At 38.5% G+C, this 27,680-nt stretch overlaps 1 protein-coding gene across 6 annotated transcripts in view; it reads right to left on the bottom strand.

The window, feature by feature from the left end:
- rarga (retinoic acid receptor gamma a) overlaps positions 1-27,680 on the bottom strand; it is a 79,165-nt gene that overhangs the window by 19,808 nt on the left and 31,677 nt on the right. For 4 of the 6 annotated variants that reach the window (XM_089124619.1, XM_039652571.2, XM_039652570.2 and 1 more), the window contains one exon: positions 21,787-22,079. In XM_089124619.1, the coding sequence (XP_088980745.1) occupies positions 21,787-21,955 (169 nt within the window). In that variant the 5' untranslated portion in view covers positions 21,956-22,079. Of the gene's footprint in view, positions 1-2,512; positions 3,007-21,786; positions 22,080-27,680 lie in introns of those variants that run through there. The other 2 variants (XM_039652572.2, XM_039652575.2) reach the window with 2 other exon arrangements.

Genomic DNA, 27,680 nt, shown 5'->3' with positions numbered 1-27,680 from the left:
TGGATTACTAAATCACCTGTGTACTTCCCCTTTTGAAACATATGGCTCAATACATTCAAAGATTGCTTAATAAAAAAAAAAAGCTCTTTCAGCCCTCTTTCCTTTCAGGGATGGAACAACAGCGGCTCACATAGTCACGAGAGCCGACATTGGCCCGTGCAAAGCCTCTCCATAACCTCTGACATTGAATTTTTTTAAAAACTGCAAAGGTCTTGAACTGCTGCACATAAAAACAGGAAAGAATGGCCACACTGACAGTGTGCTGAGATTATCTTGCTTTTTCACCTCTAACAGGCAACAGTGGAGGCAACAGTGGTTTTGTGAATCTTGCAGGGCAATGCAAGTGAAGACCCTACATTGTCATCATGATTTACTGTGTGGTTCAAGTTTCCTGGAAGCCATTACCAACCAAAAGACTGGCACATTTCAATCCCTATGTTGCGAAATTAAAAGCAAAACATCTATATGCAATAAACACATTTACAATTAGCATATCAAATGAATATCCATGTACGTTCAAAAGTTTGGGGGTAGGAAGTCTCTTATGCTCACTATGGCTTTTTATTTAATTTATATCGTTAAACATACCGTAAAACAGACATGTGAAATGTTATTTCAATTTCAAATAACTGTTAAAATGTAATATCTCCAAGAACTCCAGTCTTCAGTGTCACATGGTCCTTCAATAATTTTGAATGATGAAAACATCTTTTTCAGAATTATTTGTTGAATAGACAGTTCAAAAGACCAGTTTATATGAAATAGAACTCAAATAAAGATCACATAAATACATCACACAAAGTCTAAAGTCTAGAAAATGTACCTGTGGGCTAAAATTCAACAACATTTCTTGATTTCTGCAGTTGCAGAAATCTTTTTTATCAGAAGAAAACGTTCTTCTGAGAGATTATTATGTAAAAAGTGCTAAAATCTCCCAGATGTATTAAGCCATGGTGCTCATGTGGGCAACATAGGTTTGAGTCTTGGCCTGCAATGTCTTCCTACACCCTTTTGGTGCTCGCTAATCAAATAAAGACAAGAAAAAAGATTTTTTACAAAAAAACGTATGTCTTAGACAAGATTAGTTTTTACTGAACTAAAACATTGATTAATCTGGTCAAAGAGGACAATGAAAGGCAACTACTGAGTGTATCCTGTGGTCGGATAGACTAGTCTTGTTTACAGAGGTTACTGGGCATGGTGGCTTGTAACAGTACACCGCTTCTGCTCTTCCCTGAGGGCAGCGGGATCTGTCCAATTGCCTCTCGATCTCCACTATTTGCTGGAACCAGGAAGGAACAGAATCCGAGATGCAGCAGTGGCGCATTCGGAGGGCTCGTTTTCCATCGTGGGCCCTGACTGTGTGCTTGTGTAGCGTTGGTGAGACATGACTGATTAAATAAACAGATTTCATCTTGTTATCATCAGGGCTCTGGCCAAGGAGAAGAGGCATTATGGACCTCCCTCCCTCCCCTCCCCTCTGGGTCGAGCTCAGACAGGGCATCTGTCTTCATTAAAGAGAACCCAGTGTGGCTGACAGCCACTGAAACGTTGGTGTCTTTCACGATTAATGAAGACAGATGAGTTGCCCTCAGAGGCCGAGAAGGAGGAACAAAAAGCAGAAGCTTCGACAAATACAAATGGAAAACAACAAGAGCGGCGTGCATTTTGGGAAAAGGGTAACGGCGATGTTTACAGATCTGAGTTCTTTTCCCCCAGTGTCGCATTGTATTGCAGTATCGCTTGTTTTCCCTTTCTCTCAGTCTGGTCCCCTATTATTCCGGACCCCAGTTTTGCTAAAGCAGGACTGATTTTAGAGCCAAAGGCTGTCTAAAGTCTGGAAAGGAGGTAGGAAAAATAAAATGATTGAAATGGAGACAGAGAGAGAGAAAAACCAAAAGCTGTCCAGGTTTCAAGCTCTCATACTCACCAAACTTTCCACTCGGTATATTTAAGCCAATTCTTTACTATTTATTTCATGCCGTTTGCAATTTTGGATTCCTGTCACAGTCTAATCACCAAACACGCTTTCCAATTCCCAATCTAAGAGTTTCATCAGTGACACATACTTGAGTAATGTCCCTCATGTTTTTTTTTCTTCACTTTACGCCTGTTTGATGCTGTTGTGTGGGCTGAGCCGTGGTCAGGCATGCTGGGATACCAGAGCTGTCAGGCACAATTGTGAAGTGAAGAAGACAAATGCAATCTGCATGACTGAAATTATAGCACAGTGTCAGGTTCCCCCCCCACCCACTTCTCTCTCTCTCTCTCTCTTTCTCTCCAACACTCTCTCTTTCATCTCTCCCTCTCGCATTACTTCCTTTCTGTTTAACTTTTCATCAACTGACAAGGTCAAAAATCAGGTTACCCACACTGTTGGTGAAACCAGACTCTGTTCGTGACAATCATGGAAAGCGATCGACTCAAACGCAGCTTGATAAATGCAGCTCGAGTGGTTCGGGTCAACGTGAGATAAGAGGCCCCGTTTAAACGAATAAGAAAAGGCACTTACAGCGTACACTAGCCGTCCCTGTCCAAGCGAATGGGTCCAGTCCGGCGTAGAAGGGACTCGCCTTCCGAAGCATGCATGCGCCCCGGTTGGTGACATCGTAGAGTTGGCGGGGACCCATGCCCAGAGCCTCCATACAGTCGAACATGATGCGTCCCTGTCACCCACCCGCCTCCGATTGCCTCGCGTCACCAAAAAAAACAATAACAACACCCGCAGCTACGACAGCGTTAAATCCCCTGCTGGAATTCCTCTACTCAGGATATACGCGCTGCCTGATCCCGCTGCTTTTGCTCTTGTAAGCGTTTCCTCTCTCTCTCTCACGCTGCTTGTTTCTCTTTCCCTCTCCGGCTGATCTGCAGTGCTGGTTGCTCGGGGTGAGCTGCTCCTAGCGTGTTGTAACAGACCTAAATAACAGCCCCACATAGCACTCGCGGCTCTCAGACACACTGGAGCGAACCAACTGCCTCAGTCCTGCGCACACAGAGGGGGGTGGAGAGAGAGAGAGAGAGGGTGATCGAAAAGAGGGGGGGGGGGTGAGAGAGAGAGGGTGGAGAAAGAAAGAGAGAGAGAGAGAGAGAGAGAGGGCCACAGGGAGGGGCCATTTGTGTGTTTGCATTGCCAGCTCTGATCTGGTTAGAGGACAAACTTTTATTTGATTCTAGCTGGCCTCTTTTTGTCTCTTTTGTGATTCATATTTCAGCACGCACTGCACACACAAACACTAGCTCTCTTGCTTTGCGCACCTCCCCCTTTTTTCCCTTGCAGTACATTTGAGTCCCCCCCCCCCGAACCCATCCCTCAGCCCCGTCTCTAATCATAACCACATTAAAGTCCAGAGCGAGTGAGAGGGAGTGAGAGAGAGAGAGTGAGCATTGTGCAAGCAGCAGATGCCAGGGCAAAATTCTCGCCTTTGTCTCCACAAAAACAGAGTAAATGACTGATGGCCGCTGCTGTCTCTCCCTCATTAAGTATGTGGCGAATATTCAAAGCCCCCTCTGGCCCTCATAGAAGCTTTTAAAAGAAGAACTTTATTCAGTTTGCAGGGAGAATCCATGCGCTAGAGGACGCCAAGCAGGAGACCAACAGGAAGATGAACTTGGGAAGGAATGTCAGGGCTTGTCTTCACACTTGCAACGAAGGCATGATGAATTTGAATCTCTTCCCATGGACTACAGTCAGTAGAAAGCGTCAATTTCATTTGACATGCGTGAAAATTAGGCTGTGAGGGGGTAGAACCATACACTCGGTTAAAGCTGAAGTTGTTTACTTAGCAGATGAAACTACAAACATTGGTCATTTATAGAGAGTACAACAACTGGGGGAACATGGGCTGTTCTAATGAACGGACGATCTTAATGATTGATTTAAATAGTTAGGGTATGTTCACACTTAATAATTTTGGTTGGATTAAAATGAACCCTGGTGCGATTGCGGTTCATTTGAACGTGTGAATGCTGCAATCCGAACCCTGGTGCGCACCAAACAAGCGGACCGAGACCACTGAAAAGATTGGGTACGCTTCTAAACGAACTTGGTTCTAATGAAATATGAATGCAGCATGGACCAAAGACATGCAAATGAACCAAAAACAGGAAGATGAGACGCTGAAAAGGACATCGTTTTTTTCTCGTCATGTCGTGATGTTCCCCATCACATGTCGATGCCGCTTCTCGCAGCAGATCTTCATTTGTGTGTGTGACGGAGGGATTCCTGCGGCTGTTTTGACTCTTCACGAGTTCTCAGCTGGTCAAAATACCATAATATGTAAATTAGTCCAGCACACAGCATTTTGGATGTTCGGTAAGTTACGTCTCAAAATTGGCAATACGTCATAAAAGCCAACCAATCAGGTTGTGGAGTATCCCTATGCCTTTAGGTTCTGTATCTTGGTTTGGTGATAAAAATCCCAGAACGCTAAGCGGACCAAGACTACAATTTAGTTTTTTTGTCCAAACCGAGCAAACTGAACTACAAGTGTGTACACACCCGAAATATCCATCTTACTGGTAGCTGACAGCATTATCTAATTAGTCAAATATTTAATAAAACAAACATGAAATCTATTTCTGAGTATTTTTTTAATGAGCTCTCTACAGAGTTCTGCACAGATTCTGAGTGTGTTTGGACATGACCTACACTCTTAGAAGAAAAGGTTCTATATAGAACCTTAAAAGGTTCTATTAGCGCTACGTATTTGGAACCCCTAAAAGGTTCTATACACTCTTAAAAAAAGGGTTCCTCTGGGTTCTATATAGAACCCTGGGGTTCCATACTTGGCCAATAGAACCTTTTATAAAAAAAAATGGTTCTATATAGAACCATTTTGGAGTTCCATATATGAAGCGGGGGATGGAACCATTTCTGGTTCTAAATAGAACCATTTCTTCTAAGAGTGAGGATCTTGAATGGGGTGTACACAGCCATCTCTCACAGCCTCATTATCATTTGTTGTAATGATATATGATGTCTACATTGACAATAGAGCATCACAGTCCCGCCCATAGCCCGAGTCCCGCCCTTCCACCAATCAGATGCATTACTGTGGGATTTTTCAGGATTGTGGGTAATGAAGTACTTATCCAAGACATCATGAATTAAAGGCATTTATCTTAAAACAAGGTTATTGCCCCATGAACTTTTGGCGTTTATATGATCATATACAATCGCTTAGTACAGCCGTAGCTGGTTTTAAGTCCACCATGTATGGTTATGTTTTTATTTGAGAAATTGTATTGAATTCTTACTTCCGGCACCGGCTGTGGGCGGGACTATGATGCTCTATAGTCTATGCATCACAAAACAAAATCAGATATTACCATATGATTTTATTTTTTGCCAATCAAACTTAGTTGATTTCCATTCCTGCCCCAAATACTTACCAAATAAATACAATTTAAAACAACATTATTATTTTTAATAAAAACTATTATAAATTATTCATATAAAAAATTAGATCATGTGACCATACAGTACAGCCTATCAAATAAAACGCAGTTCTATTTCTCACAGCCTTATTATCATTTGCATGCAATTAAATTAAATGAAAAATTTCTATCCGGATGATGGTCTATTAGTCAACAGGAACAGTTAACCGTCCCTGTCCTAAATATTTAACAAATAAATCAATTATTTTTTAATATGTATAATTTGATATTAATACAACAATAATATGATAAATAATTGAAAATATATTATTATTTTTTAATATGCTTTATACATTCTAATACATTAAACATTTCATTCTTTCAAAACTCAATTAGATGTACAACCTTTAAAATGAAATGTACTTCTATTCCTCAAAGCCTTTATATTCAAGTCCAAAAATATAAATTGGATCTACTTTGGTATTCAGGTCTCCCACACTATTTTGACTAATGACCTTTTTTTTTTGCATGACCTTTCAAGCTGTTCAGAATCATTTCATAGATTGCTGGGATAGATTTCCATTTCTATATCAGATACCAAGATTCTACAAGCAAGCGATTATACATATTCAAGCCATTTGCACACTCATAAAATGGTGATTTGCGGCAATTTTACACTACACAATATGTAGCCGAGTAAATACTTTAAAGCACATCACAACTAGAGACTTTTCTAAGTATGGAAATGTTTTTTTTTTTTTTTTTTTCAGGTTGTCATGACCATGACCATTAGGGTTTGGTGTACAAACACTAGATCATGTAACAAGCAGCTCAGAGTTTTCCAGTCAATTCAACTTCAAGTTCCCCCCACACAATCCTAGTTGCCCCAAATTACTAACCCCACCCCTAATAAACCACATATACCTCCACGACACAAGCAATCAGCACTACATGACCTGAAAAAAACCCCTAATGAAATAAATAGCTCTGCCAGTGTCAGTGCCAATGGCTTTCAATGAGTGAACAGCTGGGGAGTGGACGGAGCCATACCAGGGTCCAAGTCGAGCAAACAGCTGAACACAATGCCGGGAGCAACAGAGGTGCCTGCGTCTCGGCCTTGCCTCATCCATCTTCACCCCCCTCCCCACCCCCGTCGGCCCGCTGCTAGTGGTACGGCCCAGCCGCCTAAGAAAAGACACCATTTCCTGTCAATCTGCGCTGCTGGTCGAGCTCTATAAACACATACTGCCCTTCCTTCCAAATACACTCTCAATCTCCCACTCTGTGGAATTCTGCTTTTCATTTTCCCAAACCCCCTTTGCGTTTTCACACTTACAAAGAAACAAAGAGTCCTTCTCGGAGCACGTCGGGGCATGCGCAGAGAATGGTATTCATTAGGCTGTTTATTGATCTTGTGGCTCTTGACTTTGTTATGGTTCTCATTTATTTTCTTTAGGCGACCCTCATAGACACAGACAGGAAGAAAGAGTGAGGGAGTGAGGGGGAGAGAGAGAAGGAGAATACGAGTGGGGGAGAGAGAGTGAGTGAGTGAGTGAGAGAGAGAGAGAGAGAGAGAGAGAAGGGCACTTTAATGGACCTTTTGTTTGAGCAGACAGTAAAGTACATCAATTGTAACACTGAGGTTCTTCATGTAATTGTTGTGTCATAAAGGCTGGGGGTGGCAAAAGAACAAACAAAAGAACAGATCAGAAAGTACAATGGTGGAATTCCAATCAAATCTAACACATTTTTAGATGGAGCAAAACTTTCAGTAAAATATCTAAAAAAAAGGGGGGGGGGTGTTTACTTGACATTAAGACAATTAAGCTTTTGTTTGATCTAATCACATTTTAAAGACCTTATTTTAAACATCATTCTGACAAAATGTATTGAGGTTTATGTTTAAAAAAAATTTCAAATGTTTAGGGTCATTAAGATTTTTGAATGTTTTGAATGAAAGCCAATTTTAATTTGCATTTATTTTATCATCAAACAAAAAAAAAAAACAGTAATATTGTGAAATATTATTGTAATTACAATAAATAACTTTTAAAGTCCACCTCTTTCTTTCTTCAGAAAAGAAATTGAGGTTTTTGATGAAGACATTTCAGAATTTTTCTTGATATTATGGACTTTACTGGGAACCAAATGGTTCAAGGTCCAAAAGACAGTTTCAGTACAAACTGTGAACTGTTCAAAGGGCTTTAAATGATTTAAGACGATAAATAAGGGTCTTATCAAGCGAAACGATCGCTTATTTAACAAAGTTTAAGTTTTATAAGCTCAAATAGTCGCCTTGCTCTGTTCTGTGATGTGCATTCGCGACTCTCGTTTTCGAATTCGTTCATCAAAATGAACAAATCTTTTTCCGAGTCAATTCGTTCATTTCATTCGTTGAATGAACCAAATCACATGAAAAAAAGATTTGTTCATTTTGATGAACGAGTTCGAACATTAGAGTCACGAATGCACATCACAGAACAGAGCAAGGCGACCATTTGAGCTTATAAGACTTAAACTATGTTATCTTTTTGAGCGATTGTTTCGCTTGATATAATACCCTTATTCATCGTCTGGAATCGTTTAAAGCCCTTTGAACAGTTTGCACTGAAACTGTCTTTTAGACCTTGAACCGTTTGGTTCCCATTGAAGTCCATTATAAGGAGAAAAATCCTGGAATATTTTCATCAAAAACCTTAATTTCTTTTCGACTGAAGAAAGAAAGACATGGACATCTTGGATGACATGGGGGTGAGTAAATTATCAGCAAAAGTTTTTTTCAAATGTGAACTACTCCTTTAAAATGTAATTTATTCCTGTGATGCAAAGCTGAATTTTCAATATAATTATTATGAATAGAACGATCGGAAGAACAGCATTTATATTAAACAGGAATCTTTTGTAACATCAACTTTTTAAGAGTAGTGTATTTATTTAATATCAATACTTATTAAGATGCTAATTTAAGATATACTCTGAAAATATATTTTAATATTAATTTCTTAAGTTGTTTCTCAAGTGAACTAATCTTGTTTTAAAGATGTTTATATTATTTAAACAAAACAAAGATACAGAAATCTACTTTTAAATTTTCCTTTTCAAACATGTTAAAGCTCATGTTTGACTTTAATTAAACAAAACCAATGTATTTTAGCATAGATGAATGATCTAAAATTAATCACAGACTTCTCCTTCAAGTCCAAACCACACGTTTTGTCATCTCTGTTCTCAAATCTTTCCACAGCTACACGTCTTCCTGAAATTCGATATTGTGGTACTGCTAATACTGTTGGCTCCTCTGTGATAAACTGATTTTTTCCTCATGGATGAAAGCGCCTGTGTATTGTCATTCAGAGACATAAACTGTTATAACTCTGCGATTTCTTCTCTCCCGCTGAAAATCTTTTGTTAGAAACTGTTCAGTGTAGTCTGAGAGTGGAAAAAAAAGAGTTGACTTGGACATTTAATCCAACTTCATAGTGCTGACCAAAGTTCCTCCCCCTCCCTCCCTCCCTTCCCCAGCCAAGGAGGTTGAACTCCAGAAGAAATCCCCACTGGGCCACTAACTTTCCCCCAACTTATCCTGCTCTCCCTCCCTCTCTTTCTCTCTCTCTGGAGCTCAAGCTTTTCTCCATCACTCTCCACCACCTCCACTCCCTCGTTTTCCTTCTGTTTTCAAACTTATACTCATCCAACCCTGCTATAGTTTTTAAACAACCCAGAGGAACATCTTTAAAGACAGTTTTGCTCTTACATACTCTCTTCTCTCTCACACACACTCACGATTCCCTCTTTCCTGTCATGTGACAAAACTCCGATGACAAACAGACCCAGAACTGCTGGGAATCCATCTCACTTAGCTGGCTCCCTGTCATCTCTGCTTTCCAGGCCAGACGAGCCGCACCAGATGAGCTGATCTAAGGCGTCCTGTCACCAAACCGAGCCTCAGAATCAGGTTTAACATGCATGACTCACTGATGTGGACCTCAGACAGCAGACACAATGCATTAGTGATATTAGCCAGGACTGGTTTGCAAGTGTGTGGCCTCAAAGGAATGAAAAATCACAAAGGAGATCTCAACTTTTTCTCCTAGACAGCGATGAGATTAAATGGAGGGCTACACTGCTTCTCAGATTTCAACCTGTATGTTGTCAACAAGGTATTTTAGGGACATCTGTGACCTGAAGGGATAGTTCCCCCACCTTCATGTCTTTATAAACCTCTATGACTGGCGTCTGTAGGAAATATTTTGAAAAATTTATTTTTGTCCATACAATGAAAGTCAATGGGGTCCAATGTTTCTTTCAAGTCAAGTCAAATTTATTTCTATAGTGCTTTATACAATTTAGACAAGAAAATGACTATTGTTGTTATTGAAACGAATACAATTTAAACTGTATAAAGCAGCTTTACAAAGACAATAGTTTCATTATTCAGCTCAATTTCGTTTTATTCTCATCCAATAATGTCAGTGCAGTCAAATCGACAATATTACTGAATATTAAGTGTATTTTTAAACTAAAAATATCTTATTTTGTGTTTCACAGACAGAATATTCATTTTTGGGAGAACTATCCCTTTAAATGAAACATAATTAACTCCATTATGTCCTCTGCAACCTCTCCATTAGCAACCTCTGAGCAATTTCCCCTGGGGGATGAAATGTTTATAGGAAGGATTGATTGAGCATGCATTGCCTATTCTGCTAGTTTTTATTTAAATATGTGTATCATGTTATACAGCTCAGGAAGTTTGTGCAGAGTGTAAGCAGCAGAGAGTCATGTGTTTCTGTGTGCGTGGATGTGTCCAGACAGATTGCCGGCGATGACAGAGACACAGAACACCACTTCATTTTAGCTCCGTCTGCGCACGCACGCCTCAGATTACCACGACTAGTCCTTGTAGCTCCCTCAGGAAACAGGCAGATGTTGACACACATGCACATACCATTCAAACACACATTTTGAGTTATGAAACACACACCTTTGGCACACACAAAACACTCAATTTCAACAGCATGTCCAATGCAAAAGTATGCATGTTTAAACACATTGACACATTCCTGAATTCCTGGCATGAGCGACTGTCGCTTGTAGCAATGCTCCTAAAATAACTGCATATCAGTTATGACGTAATAGCTCCAAAATTGTGTAATTATCATTATTATTATTAATAATAATAATAATAAAATATCAGTTATAACACCGGTGCTGCTAACACCAGTCAAGGAAAGTAATTAAGTCAAATTAGTGATGCAACTAACATAACTATATTTAGTGTGATTATGTGTAAACAATGGAACAATCTTCCTAACATTGTCCGGGAAGCAGACGCACTGTCTCTAAAACTAAGACTAAAAACACATCTCTTTGGCCTAGCATACACATAACACATTATAGACTTCTATAATCTAATTTAGGCTGCATAGTTTAGATCAGCCGGAACCGGGAACACTCCCCATAAATCCTGATGTACTTTGTTACATCATAAGAAGGATAGCACCTACGCTAATATTAGTCTCTCTGTTTATCCGAGGTTTACCGCAGTCCGAGAGCCGTATCCAGTTCTGATGCAGGACCTGCACCTGGACACGATGAGAACGCAGTGAAGTGAAACAAAAAAATTGCTTTTTTTGGCAGCGAACACTTGATATGGGTTTGGTGCACACAGGGATAAAATGAAATACTCGGGGAAATTTTTTTCCCAGAGGTCCTGAACATCTTGTTCAGATACATGGCACCATGGATTCAATCAAATACCAAGAGATAAAAAATCAAAACCGGACAGCCAGTGCTAGAAATCTTATAACGGGCCATGTTTGGATCTACCAACAGGACAGTGATCCAAAAACTAGAAATGGTTTTCGATCTCTTGTCAGGTCAGGCATTATAGAAGACTCGGAGCTGTTTTCTTGGCAAAAGGAGGTTGCAAAAAGTATTTAACAAAAGGGTGCAAATAACAAAAGGGTGCACACTTTCAGGCCACACCCCTTAGGAAAAGTTCCTAAGTGGTGTGGCCTGAAGTCAAGTCAAGTCAAGTCACATTTATTTATATAGCGCTTTTCACAATACAGATTGTATCAAAGCAGCTTCACAGTGATAACATGAAAGTAGTACAACACAGATCAATAATATTGCTAAACACTAAATAACCCCAACTGAGCAAGCCAAAAGCAAGGCGACAGTGGCAAGGAACCAAAACTCCATCAGATTGGATGGAGAAAAAACCTTGGGAGAACCCAGGCTGAAGCTAAATGGATCTTAATAAAATAAAATGGATCTGGGAATTTGAAGGATCTGGAGAGATTCTGTATGGAGAAATGGTCTCTGATCTCTTGTCAGGTGTTCTCCAAACTCATCAGGCATTATAGGAGAAGACTCAGAGCTGTTATCTCGGCAAAAGGGGGTTGCAAAACAGTATTTAACAAAAGGGTGCAAATAATTGTCCCGTGTTTTGGAGAAAAACATTTATTTCATAATCCCCCACTTTCAATTATTTTACTTCAATGAAAGGTTAGATTTTTGCACTTGAAAAATATATATCAAAAGGATCAATAATGCAGATTTCATTGTATACAGTAGCCATCTTTGATCATATCACTGTATACATACACAGACACAATTTCTAATGTATCAGTTCATTCACACAGATCATGCAAATGAATGGCTTAAAAATAATTTTCACTGATTTAAGTCTCATTCCACCATTTTAAATGCTAAAAGTTAATAAAAGCTAAAGTTAATAATATTTAAAAACACTAATCATTTAAAAAAAATGTTTAAAGTAACATTTCTAATAGAGTAGAGTGACTGAAATGTAACTATTTAAAACTCATGAATGTCTTAAAAGTATTCACCCAGTACTGCCTCAGTCCCAAAAGTCCCATCCCAACACCATCGGACATTTATCATGGCGTCCACCTCAAGCAATAACGTACACATGTTTGGCTCTGAGGAGACATGAAATCTTATCCTGACATCTTACTCGTACACACAATACATCTCCCCGAGAATCTGGAAGTGTCACTGCCAGACCAGACCAGAGGGGAAAACAGGGCTAGAAGACAGGCTGTTTCAGTCTCCTCGTGTTCTGCAGCGCATAAAAAAGAAACAGTAAAACTTTTCACAAACTTATCAAACTTGGCAATCTCCCAAACAAGCTCTCTCTCTCTCTCTGCCCGTTTCTTTCTCCCACCCCCCGCCATTTCTTTCTCTCTCTTGGCATGCCAGTATTCTTGCTTCTTTAGCATTCTCATGACTTTTGACATGAGGTATTCAAACTGGAAACCACATGTTTTGTGGTTATGATCTTGACTGGCAAAAAGTATCCTCCCCCTGACTTTCAGGCCACACCCCTTAGGACAAGTTCCCTCCCAAAATCCACCAGAAAGCCCCTCCCATACCCGATCGCCATGGCAGAATCCTCATCCTGCACGTGCCCAGTCCTGCCTGTTGCAAACCTTGAAGCTCCGCCCCCTCTCAACGCTGATCTCTTTATCTTCATCTGTCATCTTGCTAAAATGCCAGTGCACTCTTTACCTTTCAATGCTCGCTCACACTCTGTGCCTCAACCTAACACAGTCTATCCCCTCCGCTATATAGTCTCTCCCCCTGGGATCAAGGAAGGAAATCCACATTGGAGTGGAGGAGTATAGAAGGGGCAGAGAGGAGGAAAGTAATCCACCGGATTTTCGGGATAGAGTCAGTCGAGCTGAGATTCCATTTGTGAACAATTTGCAAAATTCCCAAACTGAGCTCTTAATGACCTGGCAGAGAGAGGCCACTCCTGACTGCGGTTACGCCAACTCTCCAAAAAACAGACAAGTGTGGGAGTCGCTTGTGGCCAAAATATTAACAAAGACTTTATGAATTCCCTTTTACACAAAAGCCCCTGCATTGCATGTGTGATTACAGCAATGCAGAGAGCCAGCATACTAGAGAATAAAAAGCAGAACCGTCCTCTATCAATGACAAACAACAAAGCACTGAAGCACTCTGTATACATACATACATACAGTACATACGTGTGTGTGTGTGTGTGGCCGACATCTCTAGGTCACTTAGACAAGGAAAACTATTATAGACAAATATATATTTAGGCATTATTTTAAGCTACTTCAAGTAGGCAATACAGCCTTTCAAATATCCTGCTAATAGTTCAAACACTAAGTTAGTGATCAAATTAGAACATTAAAAGGTCCATTCACACAGAATATGGTTTTCCAGTCCAATGCACCAATTTCCCGTTGTTTTTCTATAACCACGCTTTAGACGTATGTGCATGACTGCCTCTCTTAAGCATCTCCGAAGCAAGTCCGAAATTTTCGAATGCATTTTTCCGTATTAGTGATTCGGTGGCTCTGAGTTTTCAAAAAAACTTTAAAATGCTTGCTACGGATGCGTAAAACACTGAAAATCAAACCCGATCCGAATTTTCTTAATGACGGACGAATGTTTCAGAGGCAGTGTGTAAGAGTGATTGACAAACCATTTATTTTTTAATGTGCAAAAATTTCAGACCTGGATTTCAGACTCAGTACGTAAGATCAACTTTTAAAACGCGCATCTCTAGACCTTACACTTTTTTTTTTCGTTCCACTGACCTGTGTCTTATGTTTTTAACAGCAGAAACACCTTCTGTGTGAACCGGCCATTACACTGCAAAAATTATTAATTACTTTTTAATTAGTTTTTTTTTTTATGCAAAAATATTTGTACAAAAAAATCAGAAAATCAATCTTTCTTACTGCACTGGCATTTTAGGATATTAACAAGGCAAAAATAAGTGAAAAATCTGCCAGATAAGTAGGACAAAATATACTTATATTCAAGATAAAATCTATGAAAACAAGTCTTTTTATATTTGAGATCTTTTAACTGGAAAACAAGACAAACAAATGTTCATTAATAATATGATTTACAGTGATTAATAACCAATAAAGACTAGATTTGGAAAAATAAATGTTTTCTTTGGGATACATTGAGATGCTCTTGTGGTTGACCTTGACCTTCTGCCTAAGGTCTTGTATCTAATTCTGGCTCCATTCTGGTCCCGGATGACATTTTTTTCCAGTTTGAATATTTTGTTTCAATCAAAAAAATGCACCACGTTAAGTTGTGATATTACTATTATTAAGATCTAAGAAATTTAAATGTGTTGCAAAAGGAATTCTCCATTATCTTTCATGGCCAACTTCATCAGCTTCAAGCCAAACTAGACTTTAAAATTCAACTCAAGCCAAAAACATTGTATTGGAAAATACACAATAAGCATAAGATCCTTAGATAACTGATTCGTCCACCAGAACGTTTCAATGTCTGACTGTTTACAGTAGAAGAAAGTGCTGATGGTGATGAGTGAAGGACCAGAGAGGAACCTGGCAGGAAAGCAGAGGTGGAGATGAAAGATGGAGGAATCTCTGAGGAAATGGAGAAGTGTTCAGACACACGCATAGCTCTCATTTCATTTTGATCCCTCTTGCACACAAACTCATGCCAGCTGCGAAGGAAAGCCAACACTTTAACGGGAAAATGTTTTGGAAAATAAATAATCTGATACAATGCAGTGCTTGTGCCTTGGCCTTTTAATGACACAGACTCACTATTTTCCTCTTTTCTGAACACATGTCCCTTTCAATGTTCCTTTATTCTACGTGTGATCACTTAGGGCTGCACAATTAGGATTCGAATATTTAATTTATTGGTTGATTGATATTAATTTAATGACAACTGCATAATATAATTTACTTTAAAATTTGTTTAAAAAAAGATTAATTTAGCTGTTTAGCTGTATTAATACAGCACTAAATGAGACAGAAACAGTAAATAAATTTGTGATGAAGTTATAAACAAAAAGCCAGCAAAGTGATTATGCTGTAAAACTCCCATTATATTAAAAAAAGCTACTGGAATATAAATCCAGTTCTAATTCACACCATATCTACACTTTGTTTTAATGCAGTGTATATCGGGTGTTACAGCATCTACATTGCATAATCTTTCCACTTTGGAAAAGCAAAAAGAAGTAAAACATAAAACAGATCAGATTGCAAAACATTTCTTCGTGAAGGCCATTATTGAAAGCCACAGAATGGCTGCTGCATTCATGCACACAAAACACATGTCTGTGATTGGTTAAAATGCGGAAACTCAGCAAAAATCAAGTAACAAAAAACAAACAAACATGGAATGCTGTAACCATCACTAAGCCTTGCAACCAGAATCATATCTGATTTATCATATTTGATAAATGAGTGCCTGCCTTATAATGCTTCTTGAATCAGTTCGCCATATGCAAATACGTCACAAGATATGGTCTCGATTATATAACCGTGCACAAAAGCACTTTTAAAGTGCAGTAAGTAGGCACATATTTATGCGTTTACAAATGTGTGACTGTACTGATCTATTCCTGCGGGGGCAGTCAAACAACAAAATGTTTGCCTTTCTCTCGATGGCAAGCTAGAACAAGCATGCTGTTCTTTTTTATACAATACAAATGCCTTCATACAACTTGGCCCTGGTCACAACAATAAAAACTCAAGCTTGCAAGCCAAAAGGGAACTAATATCGTTGATATGTGCGGCAAATGAGCGAGAGAGACAGCTGGACCGTGCACGGCCCTAACAGGAGTATTAGATTAGAGCCACACGGTCTCCGTCTGGTTAAAGGAAATGACCAAGCAGCCTTTCAAAACATCCCTCTTGGCGGCTTGGAGCAAGGCCTCCTCCCCTGATTGGTAAAAGGTTTCAGGAGAGTTTGAGGGCTCAGTTGAGATGCTATCACATGGTAAGTGCTGGTAATGGGCTTCCAACAGTTTGTTTGAAGAGCTCCGATAATGACAGGGATCAACTGATAGCGGCTTCTGCACGCCGGCACATAAGACTCCCACACAGTGACCGGTAACACCACATGCACAGCTGCTTTATAAACTCTGTGTTTAAAAGAAACGGCAAAGCTCAACAGATGGATATTTCACCCCAAAAGCTTTGAGTAGGAGAGAGAAACCTCTGTGTTGTATGGTAAAATAAAACAGCAAGAGAGAAATATAATTACCATGCTGGACCAGGACTGCTTCATGGTGTAGGGTTGAAGAAACAACATATCTTCAAATCAGACTAGTCAGTGTATTCCTAAATGATTTGTCAACTAATCAATCTTAACAAAGCCCTATATAATTAGGCTGTATTCACCTGACACCAACCGGATACCTGACCCTGACCCTGAAGAACTGCACAGGCCCAGCAATTATTGTTATGATAAATGCTGAAAAGGAAAACTGACAATTTTGCAACAAATCAAAAACGTCACACTTTAGATTAGGCTCCAAACCTCACTATTAACTAACAACGACTTTTGCCACAAACTCCTAATTAGGGTTGGGTATCATTTGAATTTGAACGATTCTGATTCCGATTCCGATTTCTTGTTTCGATTCCGGTTCCTAACGATTCTCGATTCTGATTCTTTTAAGAGGCAGGGTCAAAAAAGTTTAGCTAACCTTGCTAACCAACAGCCTTTCTGAAGGAAATAATCCTTTCTGAAGGAAATACTCCCTCTGTCACAAATACTCCTTTTGTCACAAATTTTGCATTTTGCCGAGATTTCGTTATTTTTAGAAAAGTAAAGCCACACTTTGGACCGCCGACGTAAGCTACTCATGTTCGACCCGCGCGGTTATGCCAACACTTCCGGTAGACGCTTCTTCGTTGGTGTTGTTCAGCGGTTTCTTCTTCCGCTCGGCGGACAGTGAATATCGAAACTAGGAATCGAAATTTTAACTTTTGAACGATTCCGGGAAAGACGAAAAGTTAGTCCCGATTCCAATCGATACTCGATTCTCGATACCCAACCCTACTCCTAATAACTGCTTATTAATAGTTAGTAACGTAGTAGAGTTTATAGGTATTGGGTAGGAATAATGCATGTAGATTATGGTCATGCAGAATAAGGCAGTCATATGTGCTTTATGAGTAATGCTAAACAGTTTCCTAGTAAAATGCATGCTAATAAGAAACTAGTTAATAGTGAGAATTGGACCCTAAACTAAAGTGTTAAAACAAAAAACAAAATTAAGCATTTGTAAAAATTTTCACATCATTTCAATTTATTACAAAGAAAAAGCACATAGAATTAAACCTTCTATTTTGATGTAGAAAGACCAATCTATACATTTGTATTACGTCCTCAAATAAAACTGCACTGTAAAAAAGTGCAGTTTTATTACTATTCTTTATATATATATACAAGTATATATATATATATATATATATATATATACAGTATATGTGTGTGTATATACGTATATGAAGAGTTCAGATGCAAAAGCCTCTAAATGCCATTTGAAATTTTCTTCTTTAATGATGATTTTTATCAAACTTGTATATTTAAGTTCAGTAATTTCACTTAAATAACAATTAATAGGTAATTATCATTGCAATTTAAGTGAAATTACTGAACTTAAATATATACGTTTGATAAAAATCATCATTAAAGAAGAAAATTTCAAATGGCATTTAGAGGCTTTTGCATCTGAACTCTTCATATATATGTATATATTCTGTACTCAGCCCTATCAAAACAGTTGAGAACTGCTGGTGTAGAGACATTTTTCAGGTTTCAGTTTTCATCTGGAATAAGGATCTGTCTCAGTTGATCCGATCACAATAGGACAGATCAGTATTTCAAGGGCAAGGTCTCTGATTTTGAGACAACATTCCTGTAGCTCACACAGTAGGGGATGGCGTTGGGTTCGATTACAAGGGAATGTATATTTGTCAAATGTATAAATGCAAATATACACACATCACTCACTTCATCATTGTGTTACTGCAAAAAAAAAATCAATGCCAGCTGTCAATAAGTTTTGTAAAAGCTCTGTGCCAACTGCTCATCTTCGCAAGGTGCTTGAACCTGTCAGCATATCTGCTTGAACACACCTATCTGAAGTTGGCCAAAGCATGACTATCTTCTCTGGGAAATTACTGTATACACACCGGTCTATGGAAGAATGCAGGACTAACATGCAGATGCACTCAAAGACAGGGCCTTCAGTATGTCGGGCCTTTATGAGCTGGGAATTTTTGCAGTCTAGCCGACAGACAGCTCTGACAACAATGAAGAGGCCTGTTAAACCAACTCCTGCAAAAACAGCACCGGGACGATTGCTCGCTGCCTTTGTTTTCCCCCTCGTCTCAGAGCCAGGGATGAAAATGGCTCAGTAAAACAACTTGTGACATGCCTGTCTAAAAAGAATGTCAAACGCCGTCCCCAAAAGCAAATTAGGGCCTCTGTGGTCTTGACTCTCACCCAATTCCTGGCATTGCTTAGGACCCAATGTGCTTTTGGATATGCAGTTGGCCAGAGCAAGGCAGAAATTGTTTCCAGTTCAAAAATTTAAATTTGCCTTTTTAAAAGTCATTGTAAATTACCAGTTGCAACTCATTTATTTCAGAGTAAACAAGAAAAATAGAAATATAGAGTGGGATGTCATTGGATGCATCCTTGCCAAATAAAACTTTTCAAAGTCACGACCCAAAACCTTTGAACAGTACTGTATATCAGAAAGGAGCCAGATTGAATGTGGATTTGCCACAACAATGGCTATTTGTTAAAGGGATAGTTCACCCAAAAATGAAAATTCTGTCAGTATTTACTAGGGTTGGGTATCATTTGAATTTGAACGATTCTGATTCCGATTCCGATTCCTTGTTTCGATTACGGTTCCTAACGATTCTCGATTCCGATTCTTTTAAGAGGCAGGGTCAAAAAAGTTTAGCTAACCTTGCTAACCAACGGCCTTTCTGAAGGAAATACTCCTTCTGTAAAAATACTCCTTTTGTCACAAATTTTGCATTTTGCCGAGATTTCGTTATTTTTAGAAAAGTGAAGCCACACTTTGGATCGCCGACGTAAGGTACTCATGTTCGACTCGCGTGGTTATGCCAACACTTCCGGTAGACGCTTCTTCGTTGGTGTTGTTCAGCGGTGTCTTCTTCCGCTCGGCGGACTGTGAATATCGAAACTTTTTTTTTGTTGTTGTTGTTTTTTTGTGAATATCGAAACTAGGAATCGAAATTTTAACTTTTGAACGATTCCGGGAAAAACAAAAAGTTAGTCCCGGTTCCAATCGATACTCGATTCTCGATACCCAACCCTAGTATTTACTCACCCTCATGTTGTTCCAACCCTGTAAGACCTTCGTTCATCTTCGGAACAGGAATTAAGATATTTTTTATGAAATCTGAAAGCTGGATCACTCCTCCATACTAGTCCATAGGCTTCTTGAGGGATTGAAACTTGCCAGCCTCAAAAAGTTATTAAATACAGTACATTGTTAATAGTCCAAGTGACAACAGTGGCTCAATCTTAAGTTTATCAAATGACGAGAACAACTTTATTTCAACTATTCACTTCCTTCTCCTTGCGCCTCTAGTCAGTTTATCTAGTGTAATTGCTTATGATCTGTTGTTGTACGTCACACGCATCACACACATGACCAGCGTCGGCCAATTGTGAGCCTGCGTGTGACGTTTAACTGACTAGAGTCGCAAAGAAACGTAAATGAATAGTGGAAATAAAGTCGTTATTTATGTTTGTTTTTGCGCACAAAAAGTGTTACTGTCGTTTGATAGAGTTAAGATTGAGCCACTGTAGTCACTTGGACTATTTTAACGATGTCTTTAATAACTTTTCAAGGCCGGCAAGTTTCAATCCCTCAAGAAGCCTATGGACTAGTATGCAGGAGTGATCCAGCTCTCAGATTTCATCAAAAATATCTTAATTCGTGTTCCAAAGATGAACGAAGGTCTTACGGGGTTGGAACAACATGAGGGTAAATACTGACAGAATTTTCATTTTTGGGTGAACTATCCCTTTTCTATTATCCAATAGTGACATCAGTGGAAGTTTTATCCTTTTGACAAAAAAAAAATGGAAGTAAAACAAGAATGTAAATAAGGTTAAGGTTGCAACTATTTCCACAGAGGCAATTTCGTATTCAGGCCGTCTGCATATGCAAGGCAAAATATGTTTCTCATTTTCATGACCAGGAGACAGAGAAGGCTTGTTTATTGTGTATCCGTCAGTGTGTTTTCACAGCAGGGTGTGTTACTGGATTCCACCGCACCAGGACGTCATCCCCAGGTGCTTCCATCACCCCTCCCTCACTCTCTCTTTCTCTCTCTCTCTCTGTAAATACCTATTGGATTAGGTGGGCAGCTGTAGGGGGGTGGGTACTGATTGACATCTAAAAGGCTGTAGTGTTGTTCAGACTTGCAGAGGAGTAAAAGAGGCACAGCAGGAGAGGCCGAGTAGTGTATATCTGTGCGTGTGTGTGTTTTGAGGAGGGGGAACACATAGACTTCTGCTTTGTTGTTGCCATCCAAACCCATCACAGATTCTCCCCTCAGGACTTGAGATGAGATTTCAGATGTCTGTGGCTTGTGTTTTCCCCTAAGCTACTGTCTAAACAAGAAAAATCCACAGACTGCTCACATTCTTGCAACACACTCTGGATCTTAAGAGCCAGTAAATGTACTACACCTCAGCTAAAAATAAAAAAAAAACAACAATAAAAAAGACAGATTCGCTTTTGTTGAAAAACTCTGACAGCTGGTTTGTGAAATCCGCTATTTTTTCTGGAATGCTATAAAATGTAAACTTGACATATTAAACCGCCAAGAAAGGTTTTTTTGCAGCATAAAATATCTATTAAATGGCTCTTTTCCCCCTCTCTCTCTCTCTCTGCCATCTGTTGTATCTCTATCCTCTCTCACACACTTTTTGCTTGTGCGGTAGGATGTGAAACAGCGCCCCCTGTGACACTAGAAATACAATCCTGAGCATTTTCTCTCTACACTAAAGGGTCAAAATGCCTGTTAAAAATGATATCTAGCAAACATTTTAAAGATTTTTTACGAGATTACAGTTATAGGACACTTTAAGTTGATGCTCAAAAACTGATTTAAAGAGACAGTTTTATTTTTCCTCTTACTTATTTTAAACTATACGGTACTATACTATAAACATTGCATCCTAATATTTCTACCAAAATCCACAACAAACAATTCTAGTCTGAATTCAACTGAATGTAACACCAGCAAATCATTTTAAATTTCAAAATTCATTCTGCTTCACATATATTATTTTTTTTAAACGCACTTTACCATGTAAAAAATCGTATTTTTATGATAGATTTTGTTTTGTTGTTGTGAAAAGTAGCATGATGCAGGCATGAATAAAAAGTTTTCAAGACAAGATAAAAAATTCAAATGTAGAAAACAAACAAACAAAAAAAAACTAGGCCTCAGAAGTGCCCGAAAAAAACACCCTAAAACAAAATCTTTTGTAGGAATCTAAATTTAATTTCAACAATGTAATAAACTAAAGCATAACAGGTACAATACTCACACAACGCTGCCATCTCTTTGGGAAGGTCTGCCCCAAACCGCCCAAACAGGCTACTATTGGCCAGCAGGTCGAAGGGGGAGTGGCTCCGAATGGAATTGAAGGCAAAGGGGTAGACAGCAGGTGGGAAGCCGGTCATGTGACCCACCTGCCGTTCCCGATTGGCTGACATGGTGACGGTTCCTTGCCAAAGGCTGGTCGGGCCTGTCGTGTGGTTCAACGGACTGTGTGGCAATGTTGGCAAACTTCTCAAATATGCGTCACGGCTCCGCGTTCACTCGTACAGGAGGAAGTACCTTCAGGAGGAAACAAAAAGCCAGCAAATTTGTACAAAGAATAATAAACAGTAGTAAAACAGTTCAGTGAATTCAAGCAGTTGCACATCCACTCATTCTCGTGTTGTTTCAAACCCGAATTACTTAGTTTTTTCGTTCCCAGAGCACTTGTGACTGGATCAGTGGGTTAGTGTGTTAAATGGACCAGTCCAATTTGAAACCAAAAAACTCAGACTAGTTTTGTGAATCAAGTCAGCTGATTCATTGAAAAGAATGACTCAAAAGCAAAATTGTTCACTTATTCTCACTATAGAGTTCACCAAAAAATGAGCCTTTTGTCATTAATTACTCAACCTGGTGTCGTTCTAAACCCGTAAGACATCCATTCAACTTCGGAACATGAAGATGATGAAATCTGAGAGCTTTCTGTCCCTACATTGACAGCTACGCAACTACCACTTTGACGCTTCAACAAGTGATCGTAACTAATCGTAACTAACTAATCCATGTGAATTGGGCGGTTTAGTCCAAGTTTTTCTGAAGAGACTGTCATTTGATTTTATATGAAGATCAGATTGACAAATTTAGGCTTTTTATTTACATATAAACATTGATCAGCGAACTGTAGGCTCAACTAAAACTGCTTGACGACAGAGATCAAACTTCAATGGTTCTTGAGGAAGCTCAAACATGACGTGTATTGTAACACATGAGAACAAACCTCATTGGTTCTCACACGTCAAGCGAACATGCTTGAGCTTCTGTTCATCTTAACTGATGTGTGAGTTTAATGTTTATTTGTGAATAAAAGCCTAAATTCAATCTTAAATTTTTTTTTTAATAAACCATTCAATTCATATCGATTAGTTTTACATTCTCTTCATGAACTTTTTGAAGCGACAAAGTGGTAGTTGTGTAGCTGTCAACGGAGGGACAGAAAATTCTCAGATTTCATGAAAAAAAAAAACTTAATTTGTGTTCCGAAGATGAACAAAAGTCTTACGGGTTAGGAATGACAGGTGTGGGTGAGTAAATTAAACAATTTAAATTTTTGCCTGAACTATCCCTTTAAGAGAGTCCAGGCCTTCAGTCAATAAATATGTCTGTTCCTCGTGCAAACCTATCATATGGCTTCAGAATACTTAAAATAAAAGGCATAAATCATACGGATCATCTGCATCCTTTTTGAAGCTTGAAAGCTCCAGCTGCATTCACTGTAATATTGCATGGAATGTGTGACTAGTACATTGTTCAAAATGAAATTAAGGTGTGGAATGAAACGAGGAGCCATAAATGATAACAAAATGTTAATACCTGGTTGAACTAATCTTTTAAGAACCCCTAACATCACACAAACTGCTATCGGAGAGTTTCTCACAACAGTTCAACAACAACCCAGCAATCACTGCAAAAGACCGCTTGTGTGTTTGAGATGAGGGTGGAGTCTGAGGGAAAACAATGGGGTGATATGTAAAAATGGAGGGAGGAAAAGAAAGAGAGCAAAAAAGAAATGAAGGGGAGGTAGGAAAAATAATAAAGTGGTAAGGAAAAAGTTAGGTTGAGGCAGGAGAAGAGAAACAGAGGGAGGGCAGAAAGAGAGGGTTCTTGTCTGCTCCGTTTTGAAAGGTGTCCAGACGTTTGTGGTGTTTCCAGGCTATTCCATATGATTTAAACCACCCAAACTCCACAAGAAAGAGCTTCTCTGTTAGAGCTGCCAGTCTCTCAACCCTGCACGACTACAGTCGGCCCTCTCACAGACCTAAGGCCCCAATGCAGGCTCCATTTGAGAAGATGAGAGCTGGAGAGGAACTGAAAGAAAAAAAGAGTGAAAGGAAGAGGTGACAGCTTGTGTGGCTAAACTCTTCTGCATCTTTTCCGTCACGTTTCTATTCGATTTCTCTCACAAAAGCTTTTTTGTAACTTTTCATGGACAAGCAAGGTCAAAAATGAAACCAGAAACTCTGTAAACCTCAATCAGCTCGTTTGAATTATTAAGCTTGAAAAAAGAAAGCAAGATTCCTAAAAGCAGAAACTCCGAAATCCTCACTGAATTCTGTTACAACAACTTCATTTAAAACAAGAAGGCAACATTTTTGATGTCTTAAAGCGGTCGTAAAATGCCATTTTCAAGATGTTCAATTTGATTTTCAATTTGATTTTACAAGATGTAAAAAACTCTGATGTCACCAGTGTGTGTGTGTGTGTGAGAAGTTTTAGCACGAAATACCCCACAGATATTTTTATATAGTAGTTGTCACTTTTTGAGGGTTTGCGGGTTTTGTGCCTGGCCCTTTAAATGCAAATGAGCTGCTGCAGAGGGCGGGGTTTCAAGAGTGTTAGCAGCTCCAACACAGACACACTAAAATGACAGAAACTGTTCTGCCTTTAATGTTAAAATGGAGTCAGACAAAGATGAAGAGACTCAAGAAGAAAATGACACCATGTAGAATGCAACAGGACGTCTCTGAATTGCTAGTTGATGCATTTATGTTGCTGATGTGGAGTTAACTATCTTCAATTAGGAAATTCTGTCATGGTAATCCATAAATCGCTCGTATAGGAACTGTTGTGAGATGCACACAGAGTGACTTTTTCTATTCCATATGAAAAGAAGGATGCTAAAGTTTGAGCTGACTCACAAATATACTCTTATACAACAACTTTATGGACTGAGTGTTCCCGGGGGCGGGGTTTATGTACATTCTAGGGTTGGTGATGTCACTAACCATGGAGGAATGTTGTGTAGTCCCTACCAGCTGTTTGTTGTAGTCCTTTTCTTTTGCTTAGAATTTTGAGCGTTGTAAATTTGCAGATGTTGTTTATGCTCAAACAGCAACATTACACACAAACTAAAGTTAGAAAAGTGAAATCATAATCAACCACCCCTTTAATATAGAACGTCGTTTCAAATCTCAAAAACATTTATCTTGTTTTATGAATGTTCAGATATTTGCACTGGAAAACGCAACGAAATCTCTCTTCAATAAGACAAAGCCCATCTTCATCACTAGTGAATGCTGGGCTGTCCCCTTCCAGTTTTTGTTCCTTCTCCCTTGAGTGATTTTTATGAGTGGGTGGTGCTGGCGGCTTGTTGTTTAAATGTGGTTTTTGAAAAATGAGCTGAGCCAAAGAATTCAGTGCTTTTTGGAAGTGCTGTGGTTTGTGAATCAGGGTAAGAAGCAAGGGAAAAATTGTGCTCATGAATTCGGCATAAACATAGACCGGGCTGAGAGAGAGAGAGAAAAAAAAGGGAGACTGATTCAGTGACGGAGTCCGGGCACTGGGGGGCACTAGGGGGGCGGCACTCTGCCCAGGAAAGAAACCTGCGCTTTCCAAAACACACATTCATACAGTCTCTTTCTCACTGTCGCATAAAAACACTTGCACCTGAACACATAGTATTTGAGAGAAATACTGTGCTCTCTTTCCATAACAGATGCACACAGCTCTACTGTAATCCGCACAATGAAACCCAAAGAAACCTCTTTCCACACACACACACACACACACACATGTACATCAGGGTGTTCACTTTTGCAGAATCTCTTAAAACACACTTTCAATTTTATTAAAGTTATCTACTAACAATGTCCAACAGTGGACGACATTGTAAAACATTTTGGAATAAACTTTCTGACTCCTTTGTCTTGAAAATTTCATATCCTAAATACACACAATTAAATTATGTGATGATTTGACAAACTTACGGCTTGACTTGAAATTACACACAATAAAATGTGTAATATTTGTTTATTGATTTTATTTTTTCTCATCATGTATCATATTTCATCTCAAGCTAAGCATTAACACTGTTAACCAAGTGCACTTTCTTACATTATTTTATGTTTTAAAAATAATGCAAGATGCCACAACTGTAATATTTTGAGGGAAAAAAAATGCCAATCAAATATATAATCATATAAATCATTTTCACACAATAAATAGGCTAATGAAATATGGACTTCTTGTTTAGAAAATCAACTTACAAATGTAATAATTCTCTTTTTTTAAGTGTAAGGCTGAAAACAATCCATACAAAAAAAATGCATTTGAAAAGTAGCAAAAATTAGTGATGCAGGTATAATTAAAAAGACGGTCATAACAAAAAGAAAAAAGCCCCAGGACATAATAGCACACAAAGAAACACCCTACATATTTTGTAAGAACGTCAAGCAAAAGCATTTATTAATGCATGCTGGAAAAAAAAAATGTCTCTCTCAATGTGCCATTTTCTTCCATGGCTCCAGTATACACATCTGTCTGACACACACACACACAATCACACACTGGCCTCTCTGGTTCTGTTTCTTTCAGCAGAGCCAGTTAATTACAGCCTACTGCTGCAGGCAGCTTCAAACCACCACTAATTTAGAGTTCCATTACAGTAAACTCTTCCACATGTGCATCCAAGCTAGGGTGGCCACGTTTAAGGAAGCAGCTCTTCAGATAGGCACACGCCCATAGCCAGCCACAACAAGGCCTTGCCATCTCCCCCACCCTCTCTTTTCCTCCAGGTCTGGTTTTCATCTGAGACTGTGTGTGCCCTCGAACCCATCCCTGCCCACATCGCCCCCTCCCCTTCCCCCAAACCCCCTCCCGCTCCAGCTCCGTCCATGACCCCTCAGAACTGTTCCATATGTAACAGATATCATTTAGAGCTCACCATTCAAAACCACACATTGCCGTGGTCAACGCGTTTACCCTGGAGACCAGAGGCAGGACAGAATAAATTCTTCGCAATTGCAGCAGATTGAAGCCGCCATCTCTCGGGCCAAATGCTCTATTCGCTGAATTGAAATCGTTACTGTGAACTAAAATGATATCGTAATTATGTTTTCTACACATATCAGTCAAGGTTAGGAAATATTTGTTATATATCCACCGGGAATGTTACCAGACTTCTATTTGATTTGAAATGCTCCGAGGCATAAAATATAATCAGATATCATTTTGTGCTATAAAACAGTCAATTAAGATGAGAAAAATATAAGACAAAAGACTATATAAGACAATCGACAAAAGATCAATCTTAAAAATCGTTTATATTTTCTTTGATAAGATCCAATTAAGATTTTTAATTATTTTTTTAAAAGAATGTATTTATTTATTTTTAATTATATTTAGTTTTTTAAATGTAATTATTTTTATATTTATTTAAAAAATATATATATATTTATTCATCTTTTTTCAAATGTATTTATTTATTTAGTTACATTTTCATTAATTAATTTATTTATTTTGAAAGATATTTACTTATTTTATTTAGATTTTTTACTTACTTTTTTAATGTATTTATTTTTAAGATTTTTTAATTTATTTTTTTAAAAGAATGTATTTATTTATTTTTAATGATATTTAGTTTTTTAAATGTAATTATTTTAAATGATTTTTATATTTATTTAAAAAATAAATATATTTATTGATCTTTTTTCAAATGTATTTGTACTAATAATGTTAGTTACATTTTCATTAATTAATGTATTTATTTTGATAGATATTTACTTATTTTATTTAGATTTTTTTAATGTATTTATTTTTAAGATAAGATTATTGATCATAGTTTGGAAAATGAGTTGTTCCAGCAATTGGAAAAAAATAAAAGTATGAGTACGTATTGGACTA

Source organism: Pimephales promelas, chromosome 20, assembly GCF_988280905.1.
Source record: "Pimephales promelas chromosome 20, fPimPro1.hap1.1, whole genome shotgun sequence".
NCBI lineage: Eukaryota > Metazoa > Chordata > Actinopteri > Cypriniformes > Leuciscidae > Pimephales > Pimephales promelas.
Note: the sequence above shows the minus strand (reverse complement) of the source record. Positions and strands in the feature narration are given on the sequence as shown.